Here is a 22,245-nt window from a genome sequence, read left to right as displayed (position 1 = left end):
TGCGAATGATGTTTACAAAGTAGATGATGGCAAGATATGAAGAAGACTGAAGAGGATAACTTGGAAAGTTTGGTTCTCCTAGAAATGATTATTATTGTGTGCGTTTGCTAGTTCAGGCGAGCGTTTGCAAGTGAGCCTTGGGAATTATCAGTTCGCCGGCTGTTGCCAGCTGGCAGGCAGCGACAGAACCCATCTGGCTTGGGAGATTGCGCAACACTGGACGTTAGTTGACAGATCCCCCTCACATCATGTTAGTTTATACAGTCAGTAAACAAAATAATTTAAATAGTGTGGGAATATGATGATAGATAACGCTGCGCGCATGCGTGAGTTCCGTCGTCAACGCACCTCAAGTGTACGAGCATAACACTCGTTTGAAGATTCAGTTTCAATGAAGAATAGGTTCTAAAACATTTCTCTTACTTCTTGCTTCAGCTTTACCTTGAAATTTTCCATATGAACGCCGCCTCGGATTGGGAATTGGAATAGTAGTCTTAAGTCGACATCATCTGAGGAGCCGTGGTCTTGGATTATTTTCATGCAGCCAGCAGTAACAAAGAGCATCTTTCCAGGTCCTTTAGCAGTAAACCAGAGTCACTGAGGTCCCTCAGTTTTGCGCTCTTGCCGCCAAAACCAATCTGTAAATTCACACGCTGCCCCACTCCTTCCTTATTTCTTTGAACACATTCGTCACTCCACACCAGATCATCAACTTGACCTTTTAGCCTTTCCATCAGTTCATCTTCAATCACTCTCCAAGCCTTTCAAAATGGCCAAATCCAAATCATGCACCAAAAGCGAAATCCCCGGCTTGAGAGCCGATGCTCACGCAACATCTTTCGATCATTTCACCTCTCTCGAGGAATTCGGCAGCAAGTGGTATGCTTCAGGCGTTGAGGCTGGTCTCACGCAGGCTGCACAGGACCTCGCCACCCGTAAGGAGAAGGAAGCTGAGGTTCTCAAAAAAGCTGCCATGGCCGCACGTAAGTCGCGAGTCCTATGGCTATAACGTCTGCTAATTTCATACTTAGGAGATGCTCTGACCTCCGCCGTTAATGATATAAATTCAATCGGCACCGAAGGCCTAAGCCAGGAACCTATGTGGGCAGTACGCCAGAAACTTCAAAATATCGTCAAGGAGATTTCCCACCGCAGAGATGAATGCACTACCAGCATTTACAGCGCTTCCCAAGAGTCCAAGAAGCGATCCAGCGAGACCCAAGCATCCGATGGTGGCAACAGCAGCAAGCGCAGCAAGAACGACTAAAACAGATTTCAATTTCACAAAGATCACAGGCTCTCAGAAGGATGGGAGGATGAATGGGTTTTGGCGTAACGGAGTTTTGGACTGAGTACCTTTTCGGTGAAAGGGCGAATATCGGGGGTGATTATTTTCAGGACTGATCATGGGAAAGGCGGATAATAGTGGCAATCCTTTAACAACTCAAGAAAAATAATTGATCAGGTATTCACGATGATGATGCTGTGCTAGGTGACTGGAGTCTATTCGTTTCTAACCAATAGCAATAACGAGAGTATGATTTGTTACCTGTTGCCTTTCAGTATTCCATATCCATCTTACAGCTACATTCACCTACCGTACAAAGAAACATTCTCAGTACTTCGGGTTTTTGTCCTACGAGACACATTAAAGCTCTCCATCCTGCCAATCAGACTCGGAATCATCCTCCTCCACATAATCCTGCAGTCTCTCCTTAAGCTCCTCAACACTGATCTCACCATCAACCTCAGAAGGATGCTCGCCCCTTCTATGAGGAGGAATAGGAATAGTCTTGGGAACGTGAATAACACCATTCTTACCAACGGCATCGTTGAAGCCAATAACATTGTGCCCATTCAGCACAATGGTAGTCCAGCTCTTGAAAGTGTGCACATCAACACCAACGCCCCTCTCCAGCAGCGTAGGCAGCTCAATGTGGAAGTCACCTCCATGGCCAAGACCCTTCTTCTTGAGAGTCTGCTTCTCGTCGCTGTAGTAGATCTCGTCGCTGTAGAGTGTGATGTTGGGCACGATCTGGTACTTGAGCAGCGCGCGGAGGTACTTCTTGCCGGTCTCGGTGTTGAAGAGAAAGGCGTTGGCGCGTGGGCCGAGACGCGACCAGGCTTCGTTTGATGGGGCAAAGACGGTGCTGCCAATCATAGGGACGTTGTGGATGTACTTGACAAACTCGGTCTTATCATAGGCGAGAAGCAGTGTTGAGAATTGGGCGGGGAAAAGGCTGATTTCTTTGCCGATGTAGGGAGGAGGGACGAGAATTCTGTTGACAGCGTGGATGATGCCATTCTTAGTTTTCTAGGGATGGTTAGTCGTGGATATAACATTCCAAGATACATGAGGATACTCACAAAGTTGACGGCGATGACCTTGCTGTAAAGATTGACGCGCACACCTGAAAATCCAACACTTGTTCGGAGACGCTGGGGCTTGTCACCTAGAAGCTTCTCCTTAAGAGTGGTAGGAACGGTATGGGTGAAGAGAATTCTCGATGCGGGATATTCTCCAATGCCGAGATGGTAGTTGAGAACATCTTGGACGAACTCATCGCTGGGCTTGTGCTTGTCGTCATGAGGGATATGCTCAAAAGCCTCGTCGATAGGTACAAAGAGAGTATAGTTCTTATCGGTGCTGTTTAGCAGCTTTCCAAAGCTTTCGTGTTCCTTGACGAGCTTGAAGAACTTCTTTGTGTAGTTGCTCTTAGCGATGAGTTCGTATGTGGTGTGGTCTGTGAAATCGCCACCGGTTCTACCAAAGATGGAAATGGGCTCATCACTGCTGGGTGCATCTTTGTCGACAAAGTCGTGGACGAAAACATCTTCGTCTTGAAGCTTGTTGTGGATGGCGGAAGAGATCTCAGTGGAGAGCTTGTCGGTAGCCTCATCAAGAGACTTGCGGAGGCGTTTTGGAATGTCCTCTAGAGTTTCCTTGAGATCATCTTTGAAATCGTTGAAAATGTTGAGGGAATCTGGGAGGACGAAAGCCGAAGTGGCCGTGGCCAGAGTGAGAGTCAAAAGAGACCTCATTTTGGACGATAGTATCGACTATCAATTAGAAATGAAGCGGTTGAGAGAATGAAGACAAGGGGTTCAACAGGGTCAGAAGAAGATATGTATAAGGCAGTTGGTGTGCTTCTGTCAATGATGCCCAGACTTTACAAGACCCAAAATCCAACGTTGGACTGGGTGAGATGATGGGTTGATATGACGCTGGCACAGTGCAACGAGTGTTGGCGTCATCAGGGAATCTACCCCGCATTATCAGGGTGACAAAGAAGAATGCAACACTTAATATGGGCTTTGAAGCTTAATATGCCTGTCTTATTCTTTCACTCCAAGTCCGGCTTCTTCGGGTCTGATGTGAGACATTGAGTAACGCGTGTCGGCTTATCAACCGTGAGCTAAGGAATTGTACGCGTATACCGTGACCGCCAATCAGGAACCGCGTATATTTGCCATGTCCAGGTTCCAATACGGGATACGACAGTTGGAGCAGAAAAATAGGATTCAAAGTCCGAAATACCCAATAGGATATGTTCCTGTATTGCCGTTAGTCTGAGATAAGTCACTATGTGTGTGACCAGATTAGCCTGACAGGATCTTAATCAGGCTCTATCTAGTTTCCACTAAAGCAACATGAGTGGACTCAAAGCTGGCACACCCGTCTTTGCTTGAATAAGACACGATTTGAATTTGTCGACAGACCTCTGCACCATGCTCTAACTACCAGCTACGTTCTCTTGATCTGCCTTGCCAGCATCATCAACTGGCTCCAAGTTCCCCTTGGAAGGCCCCATCACACAGATCCCCTCTCGAGAAAATCTACTTCCATGCACAGGACAATCGAAACTCTTCTCAGTCGTATTCCAGCAGACGACACCCTTCATATGCGGACATAAAGCGCTGTACTGTTTAATATTTCCCTCTTCGTCCTTGTACACCGCGATGGGCTTTGATCCAACCTTTTATGAATTAGCTTATGCTCAACGAAAAGGTAGGTGAAGATTGTTCTTACATTGTTCAAAACACCACCCATCCCGCGACCCAGGTCCTCAATATCGGCAAGGTCAGATTCCAAAAACCTCTTGTACTGCGCATTGATCTGCAAGTCGTGCGATATCATGCTGGGCAGTGACTTTAACACAGAAGCAATGCGCTTGGGAGAGTAAACCTCGGCCCATGGATTCTCAACTCCGTCAATCTCATCTGCAATAAGTCTACCAGCCAACACTCCAGCTGTCAAACCGTCGCCGGAATCACCCGTGATGATGTAGATGTGTTCGTTGCCCTGGTTCTTGCCAACAAACTGCATAAAGTCCACTGGCTCAAGTATCTGCCCACTCCAACGATAATCAACAGAGCCAACCTGCGAGAAACGCTCGCGAGTCCACGTCTCCAGCTCTTGGAACTCAGTAGTGGTGTCTTCCTGGCCAACCTTGTGATCACAGCCTCCAACGACGATATAATCGTGTTGGTCGTCGCAGGCTGTCAAGCGAATGTATTTGTACTCGTCAGCCTGGTCATAAAGGAGACAGTCCTCGATCGAACCCTTAGGTACTCTAGCTGCGATACAGTACGTTCGCATGAACTCCATCTGTGCGATGACACTCAATTTCTGCAGAGGAACACAAGTGGCTTCGACGGCGTCGTTGCACCTGACCGAATTGCCATCTGAAGTCTGTACAATGACGGACTTGTTGCCGATTCCCAAAATCTCGATACCCTTTTCTTCGACCGACATGACTCGTGTTTGGTCGAAACAGTGGAAGTCAGGCTGTGATTTGAGCCACTTGAGGACTCCGTTGAGATACTTTGTTGGGTGAAAAGTGGCTTGGTCTTTGATTATGAGTCCTCCTCGCTGGTTGACGGCTCCATCCCATCCGCGAATCGTCAGTGTTTCCTAGCAAATGGTCAGCACTCGAACAAAGGGCTATGAAAAGCAGAACTGCAATGTTTATTACTCACATCAAATCTAGAATCGATACCAAACTTTCTTTGCGCTGCCTCTTCCTTTCTCAATTCTTTCATCTCATCTTCGTGCTCTTTCTCTTGAGTAGAGTACTGAGAGACTTCGTATGCCGGCAACTTGCGATATTCGCAGTCAATGCCAAGCATGTTTGAAATTTCGCCAATACGATCTCGTCCCCAAGCGTGACTTTCTGCGGCAGCCTTGGCACCTGCATCACCATGTTTCTTTGCAATCTCGATATAGCCATCATCCAAGTCGTTGGTCAAATGTCCGCTGGTGCGACCGGTTTCTCCGGATAGAACCTGGCGGGCTTCGAGGAGGACGACTTTGCGGCCTCGGCTTACGAGTTCGTATGCGGTGGATATTCCTCCTATACCGCCACCGATAACACACACATCGGTTTCGATATCCTGGCTCAGTTTTGTGAACAAAGGTCTGTTGGACACAGGATCTTGATGGACCCAGACCGCGTCAGTTGCGCCCGAGGTATGGAAGAACTGCTGTGACTTTGAAGAGGCCATTGTATGTCGATAAGCTAACAAGAATAGCTAGACTTTGTAAAGAGGGCGACTTGCGCGTACCGAAGCACTCTATATCAGTTGAGACAGCGGATGGTATCTATGATGAGTACAAGACGCGTGTTTTACTGCAAACAGAATGATTGGCAAGATGCCATGTCATTTTCAAGAAGAATACAAATTAAAGTGCGTCGGAATAATGAGTTCACATCACCAAGTCGTCACTAACTGCACCGCATTCCCAGCGGTTGTAAGACGTCCGGAACAATTGGTCCTGTTATGCAAAGGATAACCAATTATACCAGAGATCAATGCAGCTGTCATCCTTGGCGCTGGTATAGACGTCACAATGATGGACGATGTCACGATATTGTGTGTGGCACACACAACAGAGGAAACAAAATACCGTTTACATAACCATGGTTGAGCTTTGCTCTATTCGGCAGTACGTACAGGGATGCAGGCATTATGGCTATTAATTTGTTTGATTGGAGTAATGTGACTGAATAGATTAACAAGTCCATTAATGTATCAAGCCTTCTTCTCTCCTCCCATGTTCTCCTGGACTGTTCCTCCGATGCTTCCCTCTGTGGTGAATTGTTTGCCAATCGCACCATCCTTGGCAAGGGGGCCTCCAATCTTTTGCGCAGTACCTCCAATAGCTCCTTGCTCTACACATGAGTCTCGTCAATTAATGTCACGAACAATAACGAAATTCTTGCCTACCTGTGAATTGCTTGCCGATGGTTCCTTGCTCGTCCATGGCCTTGGGGACCGTGCCAGTCAGATTGGTGGTGGGCTTGTCCATGATGTTGGTGATGGATAAATATGGACAAAGTATTTGTTTGATGTAGTAAGATGTGAGGGATAGGATATTGAAGAGCAAATAAGAAAATGTTTGTTGTTTTATAGTTGGTGACGACACATCTATGATCGCATCACTATACAGTCGTGATATCATTCACGAGCTGGACCTACGAACGCGGCTTATTGGGCTGAAGCCACCCGCATAGATCGACCAAGATCAAGATGACCAATATCCTAGTTCAATCATTTTAGCAAAGCGACAAAGGCAATCTCGCTCCCAGTGTTCTACGTGGAACGCCTTCGTTTAACTGGATGTCAACTATTTATTCCCTTACTATTACCGTACCGGCTTAACAACTGACTCATAGGACATCATGCTGGTGTGGGTTTTAAACTTGGTTGTCTAATTAACTATACCAGCTATCAACTTTAATTTTACCTGTAATCTTATCACGATTCAATAGTTCCAATATTTGGAAGCCTAATCGGATTTATGCCAGTCACAGTCGTTGCTGTTCTACAATGGACGACCCTCCCTTCATTTCACCAGGCCTCTCACTCCAACGAGCCGAGGTAGGCGATGTACCTTACATCCAATCTATCATCCATAAAGCCTACGCGAAATACATTCCACGGATGAACAAACCCCCAGCCCCAATGACGACAGACTACCAATCCCTTCTCGCGTCGCCAGACCATTCAATCTTCGTCCTACGGCCAACCGACAAAGAAATAGTCGGCGCGCTAATCCTTTACCACGCAGACAACGCGGATATAGTTCAGATTGACAACGTCGTCATTGACTCGCAAGCCCAAGGCCGTGGATACGGCAAAGTATTGATGCGTTACGCGGAAGACTTTGCAAAACAACATGGGCGCAACGCCCTAACATTATACACAAACGTGGTTATGGTGGAGAATTTGGCATTGTATCCCAAGATGGGCTTTGTAGAGACTGAGAGACGGACAGACGAAGGATTTGAACGTGTATATTTTCGTAAAGAGCTAATCTAAACACTGGTATCATATTTCCGTAAGTCTATTTTGTATATGCGGTCGCTCTATTTGTCGCATTATGTACAGCGTTTAGTAGGCTGTGTCGTGGTGCACCATGTCGCGCTGTCAAGTACGCGCATCCCGTAACCTCTCGAAACTAAAGTTCCACACTTCAGCCCTCCTAGGCCCATCAGAAGACTCCACAAGTCCAACGTGCTGCATCACGCTCGGATCAAGAGCCCACTTCGTCAGTCCGTGGTCGCGCGCAAAGTCTTCCATAATCATGTCGCCTGGGAACTGGTACGGTGGCTCGCGTAAAAAGTCCTGTAGAGCCTGCAAGTGGTGGTTTGGAAACACAAGACCCTGCGCGCAACACCCGTAACGTGGCATCTCGCGCACCGTGTGCGACGGCGTAAAGAGGCGGTGCAACGAGATGCGCCCCGTTACAAAGGCTAGCGCGAGACAGGCAGGGATCCAGAGACCGAGGAGTAATGCGACTGTTTGCGCAAAGTCCTTGGACGCAAAGGATCCTGCGTGGCGACGGCGACGACAGCGCAGAGCGAGGAGGAGACATCCGATAAGACCTGTGTAGCCTAGGACTACAACTTTTAGGTAGTCGACGACCTCCTCGTTGTTCCAGCCCATCAAGATCTCCGAGTAGAACAAGCGGAGGTACATCCAATCGTGATGCGCATCCGTCGCGTGTTGCTCAACTTCCATCACGCCCTTTTTGAAGCGCCTGAACCAGTCTGGCGCGGCTATTATGTCGTCCTCGATGAGGGCAAAGTACGTCGGGTCTCGGTCTCGGCAGGCTTCGAAAAGAACGGAGTGGTCTAGACGGATATTCTCGACTCGGTCGTCGCTACGCCCCATTCCGCGGATGTCGTGCTGGAGGACTGTGTAGTCGAGGTCTGGTCCGGCTTTCGCTGCGGAGCTGTCGTTGGAGTAAACGAGTACATCGTCCGCAAGCCCAAATAGCCAATCCTTTCCGTAGGCAAAGTGCTTCGTGGGATCTTTGTCGGCGAGTAGTACCACAATGTGTACCTGATTGCGCTCATTCGGGGTCAGGGTGTCGACCAGGCTACCGACCGTGTGCGCGAGAAAGGCGGACGAGGTGCGATTGATGCTCGGGATTCCAATGCAGAGGAACTCATTCTCGACCTGGACTTCGGTGCGCTGTTTATGCTTGACGGGGTAGATTTCTCGTTCGAGGTACTCGTCGACCTGAGCTTCGCGGGTAGCGGAGAAGCGACGGTTGAAGGCGATGCGGCTCTTGTAGAAGAAGGATGAGGGGTCATCGTAGCCGTTTCGGTAGCTCCATAGCAGAGCGATGAACCATATCAGCCAGAAGCCAATGTTTGCGTGAGAAGGTCGCATGACTTCATTGCTGGTTCGAATTGAGGAGAGTTGAAGAAAAAAAAAGAGAGGAGAAAGAAGCGCATTCAGCTGTCAAAAAAGACAACCCACCCGCGTATGTGCCTTACCTAGGTCCTAGGCTAGGCTAGGAGGCTTAGGGGTCGAAAATACGGCAATATGGCCTTGGCTCTCCGCTGACGTACCACGCACTTAAGGGCATTAGCAAGGCTGAGCTTACTGAACTCAGTGCCTTCTCCGTTAAATTTAATTCGCCGACCCGCCATGTAAGGAACTGTTTGGTTTAATTGGTGCGGCTCCACAATCTCCGGATCCTACACGCTAAGCCTTACGATATGATTGGCTAGTCTACCCCACGTGCTGAACCTACGTCTGATTGAGATGAAGACGGAAGGTGCCCCCGTGAACATGAGCGTAGGTATTCTAGGGTAGATATTTTATTAATGGCTCTCGATAGCTTGGTAGCTTGGTGACAACTATGTTTAGCGGTATTTCACGAGGCAATCATTAAATTTACTTGTATTCTTTTGACTATTAGGTCAATGCTGTGTAGGTTGTTCAGGGCCCTTCATTACTGATGAACTGTTGTTAACGGTGTCACCGTAAACAGTCACTGTAAGCTACAGCTAAAATAAACCTAGAGAGTGTAATGTAAGTCACCAAGCAACAAACACATTAGGATTGCATAACAACAGAAGTAAACTAATAGCGGGTCAAACAATATATATAAAGCAACAATCATTTTTATTATAGAAGTACTGTGAATCATATGCTGTGTAGTCTCTGTATGAGTATGAGTGTTGTTTCTCTTGTCTACGGCACGTTAGGCTAGCGAGTGCGTTCAGTGACCCACCTGAGCAGTTTACGAACGTTTATGTTACCGTTCGCTACCACCTATGGCAGCTAGGATGTGCCACGGACTAGAAATGCTACATTGCGCGTCCCTACGTAAACGTAGCAACGCAATCGTTACGCAAAATGTTGCTGGCCTAAAATAAAAAGAGGCAAACTCCCATTATTCAGTTTTAGTCATGAATTGCTACTTACCGGCATTTTCAGATTAATTTACCGTGACTCGCTCTTTTGTGACAAGATGCCGACCCGAGTTGCCGACCCAGAGGGGTCCCCGATCTCGGGAGTGCAGTTCGGATATCCGGCAAAGCGAACACCCGGATGACGACTCGCATTAGATTGATAAGATGGCGGCACTTAAAAAGACCCCGTAAATCAATCCATCGTCAACCAGATCTTGTTTTCTATAATCTCATATCTCATTTTCTCTACCTGCCAATATGACTGCTGGTTTCAAGAATGTTATTGTTGTCGGCGGCTCCTTCGTTGGGCTTGTAAGTTAACGCCGACTGCCATTAGACACCAAGACTAATGATTCTTAGGCTGCTGTGAAAGAACTCGCTGCGCTTCTCCCAGTTACTCATCGAGTATGTCTATAGAACATTGTTGTTAAGAGTCTGAGTACTAACATACTTCTAGGTCCTATTGATAGAACCGCATAGCCACTTCCATCATCTATTCGCCTTTGTGAGTAACACACTGCCATAAGCCAATCTCGACCAACTAACTCTGCTAGCCTCGGTTCGCCATTGTCCCAGAATACGAACACAAAGCCTTCATTCCTTACAACGGCTTTTTTTCAACTCTACCAAACTCCGCAAACCACGCCATAGTGAATGCCAGAGTAGTCTCTCTGCAGAAGAACCAAGTCACACTTGACCGACCATGGCAGGGCTCAACAGAAATTCCATTCGACTACGCCGTTGTCGCAACTGGAACTCGACTTCAGGCTCCGAGCAACATGCAGCATGACGATAAAAAGACTTCTGTCGATTACTTCAAGACATATCAGCAGGGCATCAAGAACGCCAAGTCGATCGTCATTGTTGGTGGCGGAGCGGTGGGCGTTCAGATGGCTACTGACCTGGGAGAGGTTTATCCTGAGAAGAAGGTTACTCTGGTTCACTCAAGAGATCGACTCATGCAGCTCTATCACCCCAAGATGGATGCCATCATCCGTGACCGACTACAAGAGCTTGGCGTAAAGTAAGTTGGCGCTCTATCTCTTCTCGTACGTCAATTACTGATAGCCACTACAGCGTCATTACTGGCACTCGTGCATCTATCCCTGCAGAAGGCTTCCCAACAGATGGTTCCGAATTTGAGCTGGAGTTGAAGGACGGCCGCAAGATACAGACAAACCTCGTCGTCCCAGCAACTGGACAAACCCCCAACAGCCAGTTCCTTCAAAATTTGCAACCCACTCCTGGACACAAGATTCTCAATGAGGCCAACGGCTTTATCAAAGTCTCGCCAACCCTACAGTTCGCTGATCCAGCTTACTCAAATCTTTATGCGTGCGGCGATATTGCCGACAGCGGAGCCCACAAAGCAGCACGACCAGGAGCCGCACAAGCACATGTGGTGGCACAGAACATCGCAGCCGTGGTTCAGGGTGGAAAGCCTACGAACGAGATTACAGTTGATCCTCCAGCAATCCATCTTTCGCTTGGATTGGTGAGTAGACCTAAGATGATTATAAGGAGTACTTGCTGACTGATATGTGATAGACCAAGAACATGGTGTTTAGAAATCCTCCAAAGGGGCAGACTGAACCAATTATTATGTGGAGAGATGAGTAAGAAGACCCTTCCTTCGATTTGAACGATGAAACTAATAATGTGATGCAGTGGCGCAAGGGATATGAAGATCGATGGTGTTTGGGAGAGAAGGGGTACGAGAGTTACCCGACCCGATGATTACCACCTATGAAAGCGTGTTGTATGGTTGCTTTAGTTTATGACATGTCGAGTTGGGCTCATGGGAGTAACGGCTACCTCTGATTAGACCTTGGGATATATACTGCCACATATAGGAATATGTCTTTTAGTTGTTTATTTATTAAAAAACACCCCAATACCATCTTATCAAAACCTGGATAAACATTACTATGCTAGAGGCTGTTGAGAGGATATATCGAAACCTCATCATTGCCATCGTAAACTCTAAAATGCGAATTATTTGGTAACTAACCACATAGCTAAAAACACTTCTGAAACCAGCTCATCTAACTCGATGCTTGACGTTTCAAAAACTTCCTTCCACCCTCAACGATACGCCTATTCTCGATCAAGAATGTCCCCTCAGGTTCACTCTCTTCACTGACAGCCAAATACGTAAAATACGCACCCAGCTCTCGATTCAACACTGCCCAATCATCGCCTAATATCGCCCTTGCAATCATACCTGGAATCATCAATTTTTGCGTAATCACACCACCTGGTCGAAGCACCAAGGCTCGCCAGACAGATGCGTGCTCCTCTGCCAATTCTCTGGACAGGACTTCACATAGACCCTGGATGACAACCATGATTAGATATGATGTGATATATAGTTTAGAAGGAATTGTACCTTTAATTTGCGAGGGTAGTCGTTGACCCATAGCTTTGCGTCTTGGTCTTGAATCACAAACTTGCCGCTGAGGTGGATGAAGCGGAATCGCGGTCTTTTTGGTTGCTTCTCTAGAAGAGGCGCAAATGTGGATTGGAAAGCAAGAGGGTATTCCATGTCTACTCTTACGTTTCCCCGGTATGAGCCCATAGCACTTGGTAGTCGTGTTAGTTATAAGTACAAGTTGAGTCCTGCAAGAGACGTACCAAATCATGGCAGCGGCGTCAACATGAGGGAGTAGGACATCTTCTGGCCAGACAGAAAAGTCTTTGATCATGACAGTTTGGAGTTTTGGGTTGTTTGAAACGTCGGATGGGAGCGAGCGGCGCACAAAGCATACGATTGAAGTAACTTGTGGATGAGCTAGGCATTGACGAAGAGCTTCGCCTCCGATAGAACCTGACGCGCCGATAAAGAGGATTTTCATGATGATGAGATGGGTTGATGAATAAGAATATTTGGTAGAGAATGGAAAGTGTATTAACGTGGCTATATAAACGCATTGTTGTATAGGCGGAGTTGTGGGAATAAAAGTCCGCCAGTCCGCCAGTCCGACATTCTGACTCTGAGTTGTGCATTTTGATAGCCGTCTGGAATGCGAAAAATAGACTGCAAAAGCGGCTGATCATAGCATCCAGAATAGGAAGGATACATATCAATTAGCCAATAGATTGTTACAATAAAATTAGCCTCATGTTGTGCTTAGTTTCTCTACATGTAAGCCACTTGCTATTCCGCTGCGGATGGAGGGTGGCTCACGTCAGCCATTTCCCCTGTGAGACATTGGATCTTCCAGGAACGCGGCCATTAGTTTTGCCAACGGATTCGGTCATTAATCACGTTGAATTGACTTGCTCAAAAGTATCAACTGAAGGTTTAGATCTAAATTTGTGATATTGAATAATTATCCTTTCCCTGTCTGCCACTTCAACAACACCAAGAGCCGTCCTATGTTACTATGCCACCCTCTAACCCCTATCAGATTGGAAACTACCGTCTCAATCGCACATAACATAACAACAGAGTCATGCAAGGCTGAAAAGGACCCCTTTATCTGAAGCGCAATAATTAATTGGCCGACAAGCTAAAAGACTGACTACGTCGTACTCAAAAAGTCATGGGCGTCATATCTCAAAAATATCCATGACCTCACCAAAACGGCCCAAAACTCCACTACGACTCCATCGTAACAGCTCCCTACCATGCCAAGCCAAACTGCTTCGAGAAAACTACTATAAGCGCCTATTACTCCATTGGTTAGACTTGTAGCGTTGGACATGCACAGCTCAGCCCGATCTAGATCTGCCAACGATGATCGATCCCCGTTGTTTCCAGCGATGTTCCTACATCCGAAGTTTCCACTCCTAACTAACACTTGACCAGGAGAATAGAACAAAAGGCTGGACCCATTTTGGCGATCATCGATCCTTTTACTACTGCATCTTTCTATGACACGATGATCATGACGACACACGCAGTACACCTTTCCCATTCACTATAGAATAGACGCCTCGTGTCCCAATTCAGCTCTTGGCTTCTCATGCAAGGCTCACTTCATTAGGTACCCTTGGCATACAAAATGAAGGACTTGATTCGAGACACCATCTTCAGCCATATCCTTCGTCTTCTGACAGGCGGCAAGGTCTTCAAATATCCCGAAGAAGAAGATCCATCGCTATGGAAGAAATACGTCCACGCCGAAAAGTCGGCCAACATGGCCAGACATGGTCAAACAGAAGCTCCTGAGGACGATGGCGAACGACAGAGCAGGAGATCACAGACTAGGTCTTCTTCCTCCGACACGGCTGTGTCTTCAGGCGAAGGGAGGACAGTGAATGAGCCAATTGGGAGGATCGTTGATAAGGAAAAAGGAAAGGATGTCCATGTCGTGGATTGGTATGGCCCCGATGACCCAGAGGTAAGCCTTCTTTCTATCCTATATTATAGTGTACTAACAGGTACAGAACCCCAGGAACTGGTCACGCATCAAGAGATTCTTCGTTACCTTCGAGATCTGCCTCCTCACCTTCTCCGTCTACATCGGCTCCGCCATCTACACAGCCGGCATCCAAGATGTGATGCAAGTCTTTGGTGTCTCTCAAGTTGCTGCCACTCTTGGCCTCACTCTCTTCGTCGCTGGATATGGTCTCGGTCCTATGGTCTGGTCTCCACTCTCTGAGATCCCCCAGATCGGCCGAAACCCCGTATACATCATCACTCTGGCATTGTTCGTCGTTCTCCAAGTCCCCACTGCCCTAGCAACCAACTTTGGTATGCTTCTTGCCTTCCGATTCATTACTGGCTTTATCGGATCACCGTCGCTTGCAACGGGTGGAGCATCCATTGGTGACATGTACAGCCCAGCCAAGAGAACCTACGGCATTGCTGTCTGGGGTGTCGGAGCTATCTGTGGCCCTACCCTCGGCCCTCTCGTCGGAGGTTTCGCAGCCGAAAAGAAAGGATGGACCTGGACTATCTGGGAACTGATGTGGTTATCTGGCTTCTCTCTTGTTCTCTTCTTTTTCTTCCTCCCCGAGACATCCTCTGCAAACATCCTGTACCGCCGAAGTCGTCGCCTGCGAAAGCTCACCGGCAACGACAAGCTTGTGTGTGAGGCTGAGTTGGCCACGCAAGACATGTCCATGAAGGACGTTGCACTGATGACTTTGGTACGGCCATTCCAGTTGAGTTTGGGTGAGCCGATTGTGTTTGTGCTCAACCTCTACATTGCTCTCATCTACGGTCTACTGTACATCTGGTTTGAGTCGTTCCCTATTGTCTTTGGCGAGACTTATGGCTTCTCTCTGGGTATCCAAGGCCTTGCTTATCTAGGTATTTTGATTGCTGTGTTTATTGTCTTGCCGCCGTTTGTGTGGTATCAGCACAAGTACATTGAGCCAAAGTTCAACGAGAATGGAGAACTCAAGCCTGAGTGGAGATTGCCACCATCTTTTGTTGGTGCTTTTGCAATTCCTATCTGCCTTTTCTGGTTTGGGTGGTCTTCACGTGCTAGCATTCACTGGATTGTTCCCATCATTGGCACGGGTTGGTTCTCCATTGGAGCATTCTTGTTGTTCAACTCTGTCTTGAACTACCTCAGCGACGCTTATCCCGAATATGCCGCTTCGGTTCTTGCTGGCAACGACTTCTTCAGAAGTGCATTTGGTGCTGGATTTGTAAGTGTTATCAATTACGAGGGTATCTGCAAAAGCTAACAAGCACAGCCACTATTCGCATCGGCCATGTACAAGAACCTCGGCGTTGGCTGGGCCAGTTCTACGTTGGCCTTCATTTCCATTGCTTTTATTCCTATTCCTTTCTTACTGTTCAAGTACGGTGAGTGGATCAGGCACAAGAGTAAGTATGCTCGTCATGATCTGTAAGGACTGACGGAAGTCACGGGCAAAGTTGGATTGGTAGACGGGATGTCGGGATGTGGATTAGAAAGAGGGACTTGATCAGATTAGAGTCCATAGAAGCTTAATATTAGCGAAGGATGTAACCTAATAGGTGGATTAAATGCAGTAATAAATGTCATCAACTCCGTGTGTCCGACCGCTCGCTTGTTGGTTAAGGATTGCAAGGCCTAAGAGATAGAGACGAGACGAATACCTAATTTAGCTCTAGAAGCCGATAAGAACCATAAGATCGTCCAATATGGCAAGATCTGTTCCCAACATCAGATGAAAGTGTGACAGCCAAGGGCTGTGCAGCACCCCTATACCAGCAACATCTGCAGCAACGGAAGACATGGTCCTTTCTGAGAAAAGAGAACCTTCGCATTAACGTTGGTTGGCGTTCAAATTCAACCGCCGCTAAGGTAGGGGGTCGACATCCACTTCATGCAGATCCTAGGGTCCCCTGCTCTAACTGAAACAATCCGCTTGGTGGACGTATTCCTCCAGGCCAGGACTGCCCTTGCGGCGATGCTACCCAAGACGGTGATGGTGCGCTATAAAAAGTGGCAAAGCATTCTTTGCGATTTGAGCTTATTCTGTTATTGGCTGGTTATCAACTCATCATGGAGACAGCATCGTCTATAATCTAAAATGACCAACACGGGTCAGAGTGGATCGAACTCACGCCATGACAACTCGATCGAAATGAATAAATACTTTAATATTCCCACTGAAATCTCACTCGAGAGTTTAGACTATCGATCTCGAGTCGACAACTCCTTCACACTCGTTCTTCCTCCTCATCTCTCGTCATGAAGTTCCAGTCTGTCTGCCTCGCCTTGGCCTCGGCCAACATGGCTCTCGCCAACAACCTCCTGGCAAACCTCGCTGACTCTTGGATCCGCAACAACCACGAGACTCAGCGGCCTTACTGGTACGGCCGTGCTGTCGTCTTTGAGGGTTACGAAGCTGCCATTGAGTTGACCAAGAACCAGACCCTGGTTGACTGGTACCGTGGCCAGATGGATCTCGTTGTCGCTGACAACGGAACCATCATCAACTACGACATGTCGAAGCACTCGCTTGACAACTACCGCATCGGAATGAACCTGATCTGGTGGTACAAGCGCACCGGCGAGGAGAAGTACAAGCAGGCTGCCGACTTTATCCGTGACAGGATAAACCAGCACCCCAGAACTCCCACTGGCGGTTTCTGGCACCGCGAGCCCACTTACCCCGACCAGATGTGGCTCGACGGTATCTTTATGGCTGATAGCTTCTACGCTGTCTGGACCAAGGAGTTTGATGCTAAGAACACCACCGCCTGGGACGACATTGTCCTCCAGTGGGACAAGATCCAGGAGGTCACCATCGACAAGGAGACCGGTCTTCCCGTACACGGATTTGACGAGAGCAAGATTGCTGTCTGGGCCGACCCCGAGACTGGTGCCTCTCCCATCGTCTGGAGCCGCGCTGTTGGCTGGTACTTCTGGTCCCTCATCGAGGTTCTCGACGTCTTCCCCAAGTCTCACCCCGGCTACAAGCGTCTCCGAACTTACTACAAGGACCTCGCTTCTGCTCTTCTCCGCGCTCAAGGCCACGAGAGCCACCTTTGGGAACTCGTCATGAACAAGGAGTACGAGGGTGTTGAGGGTAACTACATTGAGAGCTCTGCTTCCGCCATGTTCACCTACGGATGGTTGGCTGGTCTTCGCCGTGGTCTCCTCGACGAGAAGACCTACACCAAGCCCGCTAAGCAAGCTTACAAGCGTCTTTACCGTGACTTTGTTACCAAGCACAAGAACGGCACTCTGACCTGGGAGGGTACTGTCGAGGTTGGATCTCTTAACAGTGATGCTTCTTTCGAGGTAAGTTTTACTCTTATGGATATATGAGTTGGAACCTTTACTAACAGTTTGCAGTACTACACCGAGGTTCCTGTTGTTCCCAACGACACCCGCGGTCACGGACCTTACATGATGGCCGTCTACGAGTGGGAGGTTCGCAACAAATAAGTGAAATGCGTTAATAAGTATGAATGAATGATTCGAGTATATATTATTACATCATTAGATCATATAGACGTTGGACCTGTGGGTTGGCTATACTTATGCCAGCTTGACCTTGATATTATATAATTCTACACATCACAGCCACTTTGCGCTGCTTCTATCAAAACTGTTTGTATCACATGCTGCTGATGTTTCTATTAGTGAATCTTTTGGTTGGTACGACGCGACGCGACGCGATTTATAGTCCTGACGTCAATCGTTAAATGGTATGTTGCTAGCATTAGCCCAGATTTGCATCCAAATAGACAAGCTTCTTATCTGTAACAGCCGATTCCGATCAGAGAATTAATGCTAGATTAATTAAGTCTGACCTGTCAGTAAACATTAATTAATTAATTCTTATCTCGGTTGTTTCACATTCCAATACCAGTTCAGTTACGTCATGAAGGCCCGCTCCCGGCCTTACGTCATGTCTTATTTATCACTGTCAGCTTCACTTCAAAGCCTCGCCCTTCACCCTTTCTTTATTGGAGTTTAAGAATAAACAAACTCTCATCTCGAACTACACCCGATAAAAGACACAATGGCAGAAGTTGCAGCAGGTGCCCTTGCTGTAGAGCAAGTCATCTCAACTGGCCTCCAGGTTGGCGCAGCAGCAACAGTCGCAAAGCCTACACAGCCACTCACGGCAGTCTTGACCCAGATTGCTAGAACTCCAGAAGAGGATGACTCGTTAGTTGTCCCAGCCCATTGACTTTGTTCAGTACTGACTTGACTTCAGCCTCTCTCTTGCTCGTTCTCATCACTCAGTAACAGTCATCAATGGCAAAGCCTACATCTTTGGCGGCAAGAAGGACAACGGCAAACTATGTAACAACGATGTCCATGCGGTCGCTATTCCAGGAGGTAACCAAGTCCAGGGTCAAGGCGAGTATGCGTGCTATCCAGCTGTAGGCGACGAAGGGCACATCCCGCCTCCACGAATCAACCATGCAGCATGTGCGCGTCGCGATACCCTCATCGTCTTTGGCGGACAGAATGAGGAGGGCCATGAAGCAGACGACGAATTCACACTCTGGGAATGGGAGCCCAAAGCGGCTCGATGGTCGGCGATAGAGGCAGCTGGAAAAGCGCCTCAGTCCAGACACAGTCACCAAATCTTCTATGATGCTAAAAAGGACAACCTAATTCTACATGGCGGCTATGAGAACGAGCAGAGATCGACAGGTACCTGGCTTTTTGACTTCACAACCCGTCTATGGCACGTTCTACCAGATGCGCCGGCTGCACCTCTCGCTTCACAGTTCGTCGAAGGTACTCTATACTCCATCAGCGCCGAGTCGGACATTCATGGATCAGTTCACTACATCAAGACTGGTTTCATCCAGGACGAGTCACTTGACCAACTCCCCGAGTGGACAACGGTCGACTTCCCCTCTAACCCTATTGTCCCTGGTCCTCGACCACGTGTAGGCGGCGCCTTGATTGCCGCTACCACAGGACACGGCCGCCGATACCTTCTCTACCTCCTTGGCAGCCGCCAGGACGCCGAGTTAGCATCCGCAGACGAGTCCTACACAGAAGACCACCCTTTTTACTCCGATATGTGGTCACTACAGCTACCCTCGGATGAATACAGTGCTACGCGTGTGAAGGATGCCATTCGAGGTGTGATTCCTGGTGTCCAAACTGGTGCTTTTAGCTGGCACGAGCTTGAGATTGCGCCGGCGGAGATGACGCAGGAGGCTGGAAAGGTTCATCCTGGACCGAGAGGATTCTTTGGGGCGGATGAGTGTTTGGACGGCAAGGGAGTCTTGATGTGGGGTGGTGTAAATGCGAAGGGAGAGACTGAGTCTGACGGCTGGCTTTTGAAGGTTTCCTAAACAGGCGAGCTAAAAGTATTTTTGATGGTAAAGAGTTCGGGTTATAAACGGTTCTGAAGTGAGGGCTAAGGGAAGGCCAGCAATCACTACGAATAATGGACAAGGTAATAAATATTATTGCAGATATAGTCGGTTCTCAAAAGTCTCGATCATATCGCAATCATCAAATGAAGCCATCACAACGCGAATGACTTAATGATGCTGTCACGATACCATCGTCCAATGACGTACAAGACTTAGTCAGCATAAATCCTAATATTAACCACCAGCAACAATCTCTTTCTTCATTTAATTTCATCCAGTCAAAAAAACTTGAACTCAGCAATACAAATGAAGCGCGCTCTTTTCACGATGAGCCTGAGGGCAACCGTCCCTAGCAGAAGAATCCAAGCCACTTCTCTTCGAGCTGTATCAAACACGGCAAAATCTCAACCTACAAACCAACCTCAATCAACACAGACGGAGCCCACACCAATGATGACAGACGCAACCAAAACAGTCGCTCGTAAGAAGACGAGCGCAGAGTTGGACCAGGAACTGAGGGAGAAACTCGAGTCTCTGTCGGGAGAGGGTGGTGGCGCTGGGGTGGAGTATGAGGGTGGAAAAGCGGAAGGACTCAAGAGAGGTGTCAAGTCGAATATGTTTAGAGTTATATAAATCATGGGTCCTTTAAGACACGGCTGTGGTCTCGAGATCGCCTGTACCAATGAACATCCAGCTTGGCCTCATAAATCTTCGTTTCCATCACGGGATTACCTTGGTCGCTAGTTAGACACTTACAAGACTTTCCAGTGGATAGGTATCTACTACCTGTTTAATTAAAACTATTATATCACAAAGCGGTTGTTGACGAAGCAACAAATGATTGAAAGAAAAATACTACCCAGTCGTGTATTGCATATTTTCAACGCCAGCCCCCATCTATCTACCACAAACTCCCAACTAGGCGGCAACAGATCTACTCAAGGTTTTTGGGAACCTTGGATCGGATCTTAGGCCCATACAAGTGAAAGATAGCTGGTACTGGTACAAGCACCAGAGCCAAGAACGCCAGTATACTGTTCCCCCAGCCGAGACCAATTTCATCATACATGGACAAACCAGCAAGAGGAAGCAGAGCGCCAGCGAGACATCGAAAGACAGTCTGTGCTGCGACTACTGAGGCTGCGTATGAGATGTAGGCGTCGACGAGGTATGTTTGCAGACACATCTATCATTGTTAGCAGTGATACTGATAGACTTAGTTGAAGGCTGTGACTTACCATAATACCCATAAGACCAAAGCAGAACAGTGAAACGCCTATCATAGGCACGATCCAATGAGTGTGCTCCTGGGTTGACCAACCATACCAAAACAACGACGCAACAATGAGTAAGCCAGTAGGCACCGTCATCCAGATCGGCAATCGATCCTCAGGCAAAGTCTTGCCGTTCTGGGCAATCTTCTTCTTGACGACAACATCTGTCAAGACTCCAAAGACCATCGTTCCAAACAACATACCGATACCGGTAGGGAGGTAGGCTAGACCAACCGTTCCTGTGCCGAAGCCGTACTGCTTGGCGAACACAAAGGTAAAGGTACTGAACATGAGATACAAAACGCCGTAGACGACGGCGACGTAGAGGGAGAGGATGAAAACAGGGGGGTGGGTCAGGAGAAGCTTCATGGGTCGGATGATGGCGCCGCGGAAGCGTTGCTTGGCTGTGACACCAACGGTGTCAAGGACGGAGTATAAGTCTTGGTTACCGGTCTCTTTCCTGAGCTTGTTTGCCTTTTTGCGGAGGAGGATAGTTGCATATGTCTCTGGTGCAAAGAAGTAAGAAATGAAGCCAAGGACGCCAGCCTGTAATGTCATTAGCAAGAGACTCGTTTTACCAGGGTTGTCAAACTCACAAGAATAGCAATGAGCCAGAACACCCATCGCCAACCAATAGCCTCGACCATGTATCCACCAGCAAGAGGTCCAATACATGGCCCAAGTAAAGGTCCCATAGCCCAGACAGCCATCGCCTTACCTCGCTCCTGTACAGGAAAGATATCTGAGATGGTTCCACTGCCGTTGGTGATGGGCGCGGAGCCACAGAAGCCCATCAGGAAGCGAAAGATGATAAGCATGGGCATGTTCTGGCTCAAGGCTGTGACGATGGTCATGATGAGGAAGAGGACGTTGGATATGTTGAAGATAATGGCTCGACCGTAGATTTCGCTGAGCGGTGCGGCGACCAAGGGGCCAAAGGCGAAACCGAGGACGTATACGGAGACGACAAAGGTGGCGACGTTGCGGTTGGAGGTTTCGAACTCGCGCATAATGTCTGGGACACCTGGTGCGAACATGGAAGAGCCCTAGCTAAGTTAGAGATGTACTGTGTTGTGTTGCTTCGGTTCGGTACGTACGAGTGGTCTAAGCGTGTCAGTTAGCAAAGGAGCATATAGAATGTGGCGTCGACTTACGTTAGAAGAGACATGAGGGATAAAGCTCCAATGCAAGACCATTTCTTCTTGGCGGGCCAGTTCATGGGATTGTTGGGATCATCAGGCCCATCCCAACCAACAGCGTTGGGACCGTGTGGCTGAACGATGTCTTGTTCCTTGGTAGCTTTTTCTTCATCTTGTACCTTGACAGTACCACTCTCATTATCCGAGGTGGTAAGTGTTTGCTGACTTCCAGGACGAATATCCTCCATGGGAAGATCCTTTGAAGAATTGTTTTCAGCCATGATTAGGTAGTAAAGAGTTGGTAAAACAAAGGTGTGCAGAAGAAGAGGGAGAGAGAAAAGATAATCTACTAATTTATACAAAGCTAACCGTTC

At 48.0% G+C, this 22,245-nt stretch overlaps 12 protein-coding genes across 12 annotated transcripts; 7 read left to right on the top strand and 5 right to left on the bottom strand.

The window, feature by feature from the left end:
- Positions 1-769: 769 nt before the first annotated feature.
- Positions 770-1,267, top strand: FGSG_02858 (uncharacterized protein; the record flags this gene model as incomplete). Its single annotated transcript, XM_011324646.1, has 2 exons — positions 770-983; positions 1,032-1,267. The coding sequence occupies 2 exons, from the start codon at positions 770-772 to the stop codon at positions 1,265-1,267; spliced, it is 450 nt and encodes a 149-aa protein (XP_011322948.1).
- Positions 1,268-1,507: 240 nt separating this feature from the next.
- FGSG_12563 (uncharacterized protein) lies at positions 1,508-5,505 on the bottom strand (the record flags this gene model as incomplete). The annotated part of the gene is made up of 6 exons (XM_011324645.1): positions 1,508-1,549; positions 1,599-2,314; positions 2,368-3,037; positions 3,439-3,554; positions 4,031-4,915; positions 4,981-5,505. The coding sequence occupies 5 exons, from the start codon at positions 5,503-5,505 to the stop codon at positions 1,649-1,651; spliced, it is 2,862 nt and encodes a 953-aa protein (XP_011322947.1). The 3' UTR covers positions 1,508-1,549; positions 1,599-1,648.
- Positions 5,506-5,972: 467 nt separating this feature from the next.
- On the bottom strand, positions 5,973-6,364 carry FGSG_02861 (uncharacterized protein). Its single transcript, XM_011324644.1, has 2 exons — positions 6,229-6,364; positions 5,973-6,173 (listed from the first exon to the last, which is right to left on the bottom strand). The coding sequence occupies exons 1-2, from the start codon at positions 6,308-6,310 to the stop codon at positions 6,034-6,036; spliced, it is 222 nt and encodes a 73-aa protein (XP_011322946.1). The 5' UTR covers positions 6,311-6,364; the 3' UTR covers positions 5,973-6,033.
- A 467-nt stretch (positions 6,365-6,831) lies between these two features.
- On the top strand, positions 6,832-7,344 carry FGSG_12562 (uncharacterized protein; the record flags this gene model as incomplete). Its single annotated transcript, XM_011324643.1, has 1 exon — positions 6,832-7,344. The coding sequence occupies one exon, from the start codon at positions 6,832-6,834 to the stop codon at positions 7,321-7,323; it is 492 nt and encodes a 163-aa protein (XP_011322945.1). The 3' UTR covers positions 7,324-7,344.
- An 87-nt stretch (positions 7,345-7,431) lies between these two features.
- FGSG_02862 (uncharacterized protein) lies at positions 7,432-8,728 on the bottom strand (the record flags this gene model as incomplete). Its single annotated transcript, XM_011324642.1, has 1 exon — positions 7,432-8,728. Exon 1 carries the CDS (start codon positions 8,680-8,682, stop codon positions 7,432-7,434), a length of 1,251 nt encoding a protein of 416 aa, XP_011322944.1. The 5' UTR covers positions 8,683-8,728.
- A 1,243-nt stretch (positions 8,729-9,971) lies between these two features.
- On the top strand, positions 9,972-11,594 carry FGSG_02863 (uncharacterized protein; the record flags this gene model as incomplete). Its single annotated transcript, XM_011324641.1, has 7 exons — positions 9,972-10,025; positions 10,074-10,118; positions 10,171-10,218; positions 10,268-10,737; positions 10,791-11,208; positions 11,262-11,329; positions 11,382-11,594. 7 exons carry the CDS (start codon positions 9,972-9,974, stop codon positions 11,461-11,463), a joined length of 1,185 nt encoding a protein of 394 aa, XP_011322943.1. The 3' UTR covers positions 11,464-11,594.
- A 164-nt stretch (positions 11,595-11,758) lies between these two features.
- Positions 11,759-12,568, bottom strand: FGSG_02864 (uncharacterized protein; the record flags this gene model as incomplete). The annotated part of the gene is made up of 3 exons (XM_011324640.1): positions 11,759-12,046; positions 12,103-12,295; positions 12,348-12,568. The coding sequence occupies 3 exons, from the start codon at positions 12,566-12,568 to the stop codon at positions 11,759-11,761; spliced, it is 702 nt and encodes a 233-aa protein (XP_011322942.1).
- A 1,152-nt stretch (positions 12,569-13,720) lies between these two features.
- Positions 13,721-15,524, top strand: FGSG_02865 (uncharacterized protein; the record flags this gene model as incomplete). Its single annotated transcript, XM_011324639.1, has 3 exons — positions 13,721-14,059; positions 14,100-15,317; positions 15,366-15,524. 3 exons carry the CDS (start codon positions 13,721-13,723, stop codon positions 15,522-15,524), a joined length of 1,716 nt encoding a protein of 571 aa, XP_011322941.1.
- An 827-nt stretch (positions 15,525-16,351) lies between these two features.
- Positions 16,352-17,554, top strand: FGSG_02866 (uncharacterized protein; the record flags this gene model as incomplete). The annotated part of the gene is made up of 2 exons (XM_011324638.1): positions 16,352-17,407; positions 17,462-17,554. The coding sequence occupies 2 exons, from the start codon at positions 16,352-16,354 to the stop codon at positions 17,552-17,554; spliced, it is 1,149 nt and encodes a 382-aa protein (XP_011322940.1).
- Positions 17,555-18,134: 580 nt separating this feature from the next.
- Positions 18,135-19,434, top strand: FGSG_02867 (uncharacterized protein; the record flags this gene model as incomplete). Its single annotated transcript, XM_011324637.1, has 2 exons — positions 18,135-18,283; positions 18,333-19,434. The coding sequence occupies 2 exons, from the start codon at positions 18,135-18,137 to the stop codon at positions 19,432-19,434; spliced, it is 1,251 nt and encodes a 416-aa protein (XP_011322939.1).
- Positions 19,435-19,764: 330 nt separating this feature from the next.
- Positions 19,765-20,163, top strand: FGSG_02868 (uncharacterized protein; the record flags this gene model as incomplete). The annotated part of the gene is made up of 1 exon (XM_011324636.1): positions 19,765-20,163. The coding sequence occupies one exon, from the start codon at positions 19,765-19,767 to the stop codon at positions 20,089-20,091; it is 327 nt and encodes a 108-aa protein (XP_011322938.1). The 3' UTR covers positions 20,092-20,163.
- A 229-nt stretch (positions 20,164-20,392) lies between these two features.
- Positions 20,393-22,152, bottom strand: FGSG_02869 (uncharacterized protein; the record flags this gene model as incomplete). Its single annotated transcript, XM_011324635.1, has 5 exons — positions 20,393-20,644; positions 20,697-21,278; positions 21,329-21,778; positions 21,830-21,836; positions 21,887-22,152. 5 exons carry the CDS (start codon positions 22,150-22,152, stop codon positions 20,393-20,395), a joined length of 1,557 nt encoding a protein of 518 aa, XP_011322937.1.
- Between the last annotated feature and the right edge of the window lie 93 nt (positions 22,153-22,245).

This window comes from Fusarium graminearum, chromosome 2, assembly GCF_000240135.3.
Source record: "Fusarium graminearum PH-1 chromosome 2, whole genome shotgun sequence".
Classification (NCBI taxonomy): Eukaryota; Fungi; Ascomycota; class Sordariomycetes; order Hypocreales; family Nectriaceae; genus Fusarium; species Fusarium graminearum.
Note: the sequence above shows the minus strand (reverse complement) of the source record. Positions and strands in the feature narration are given on the sequence as shown.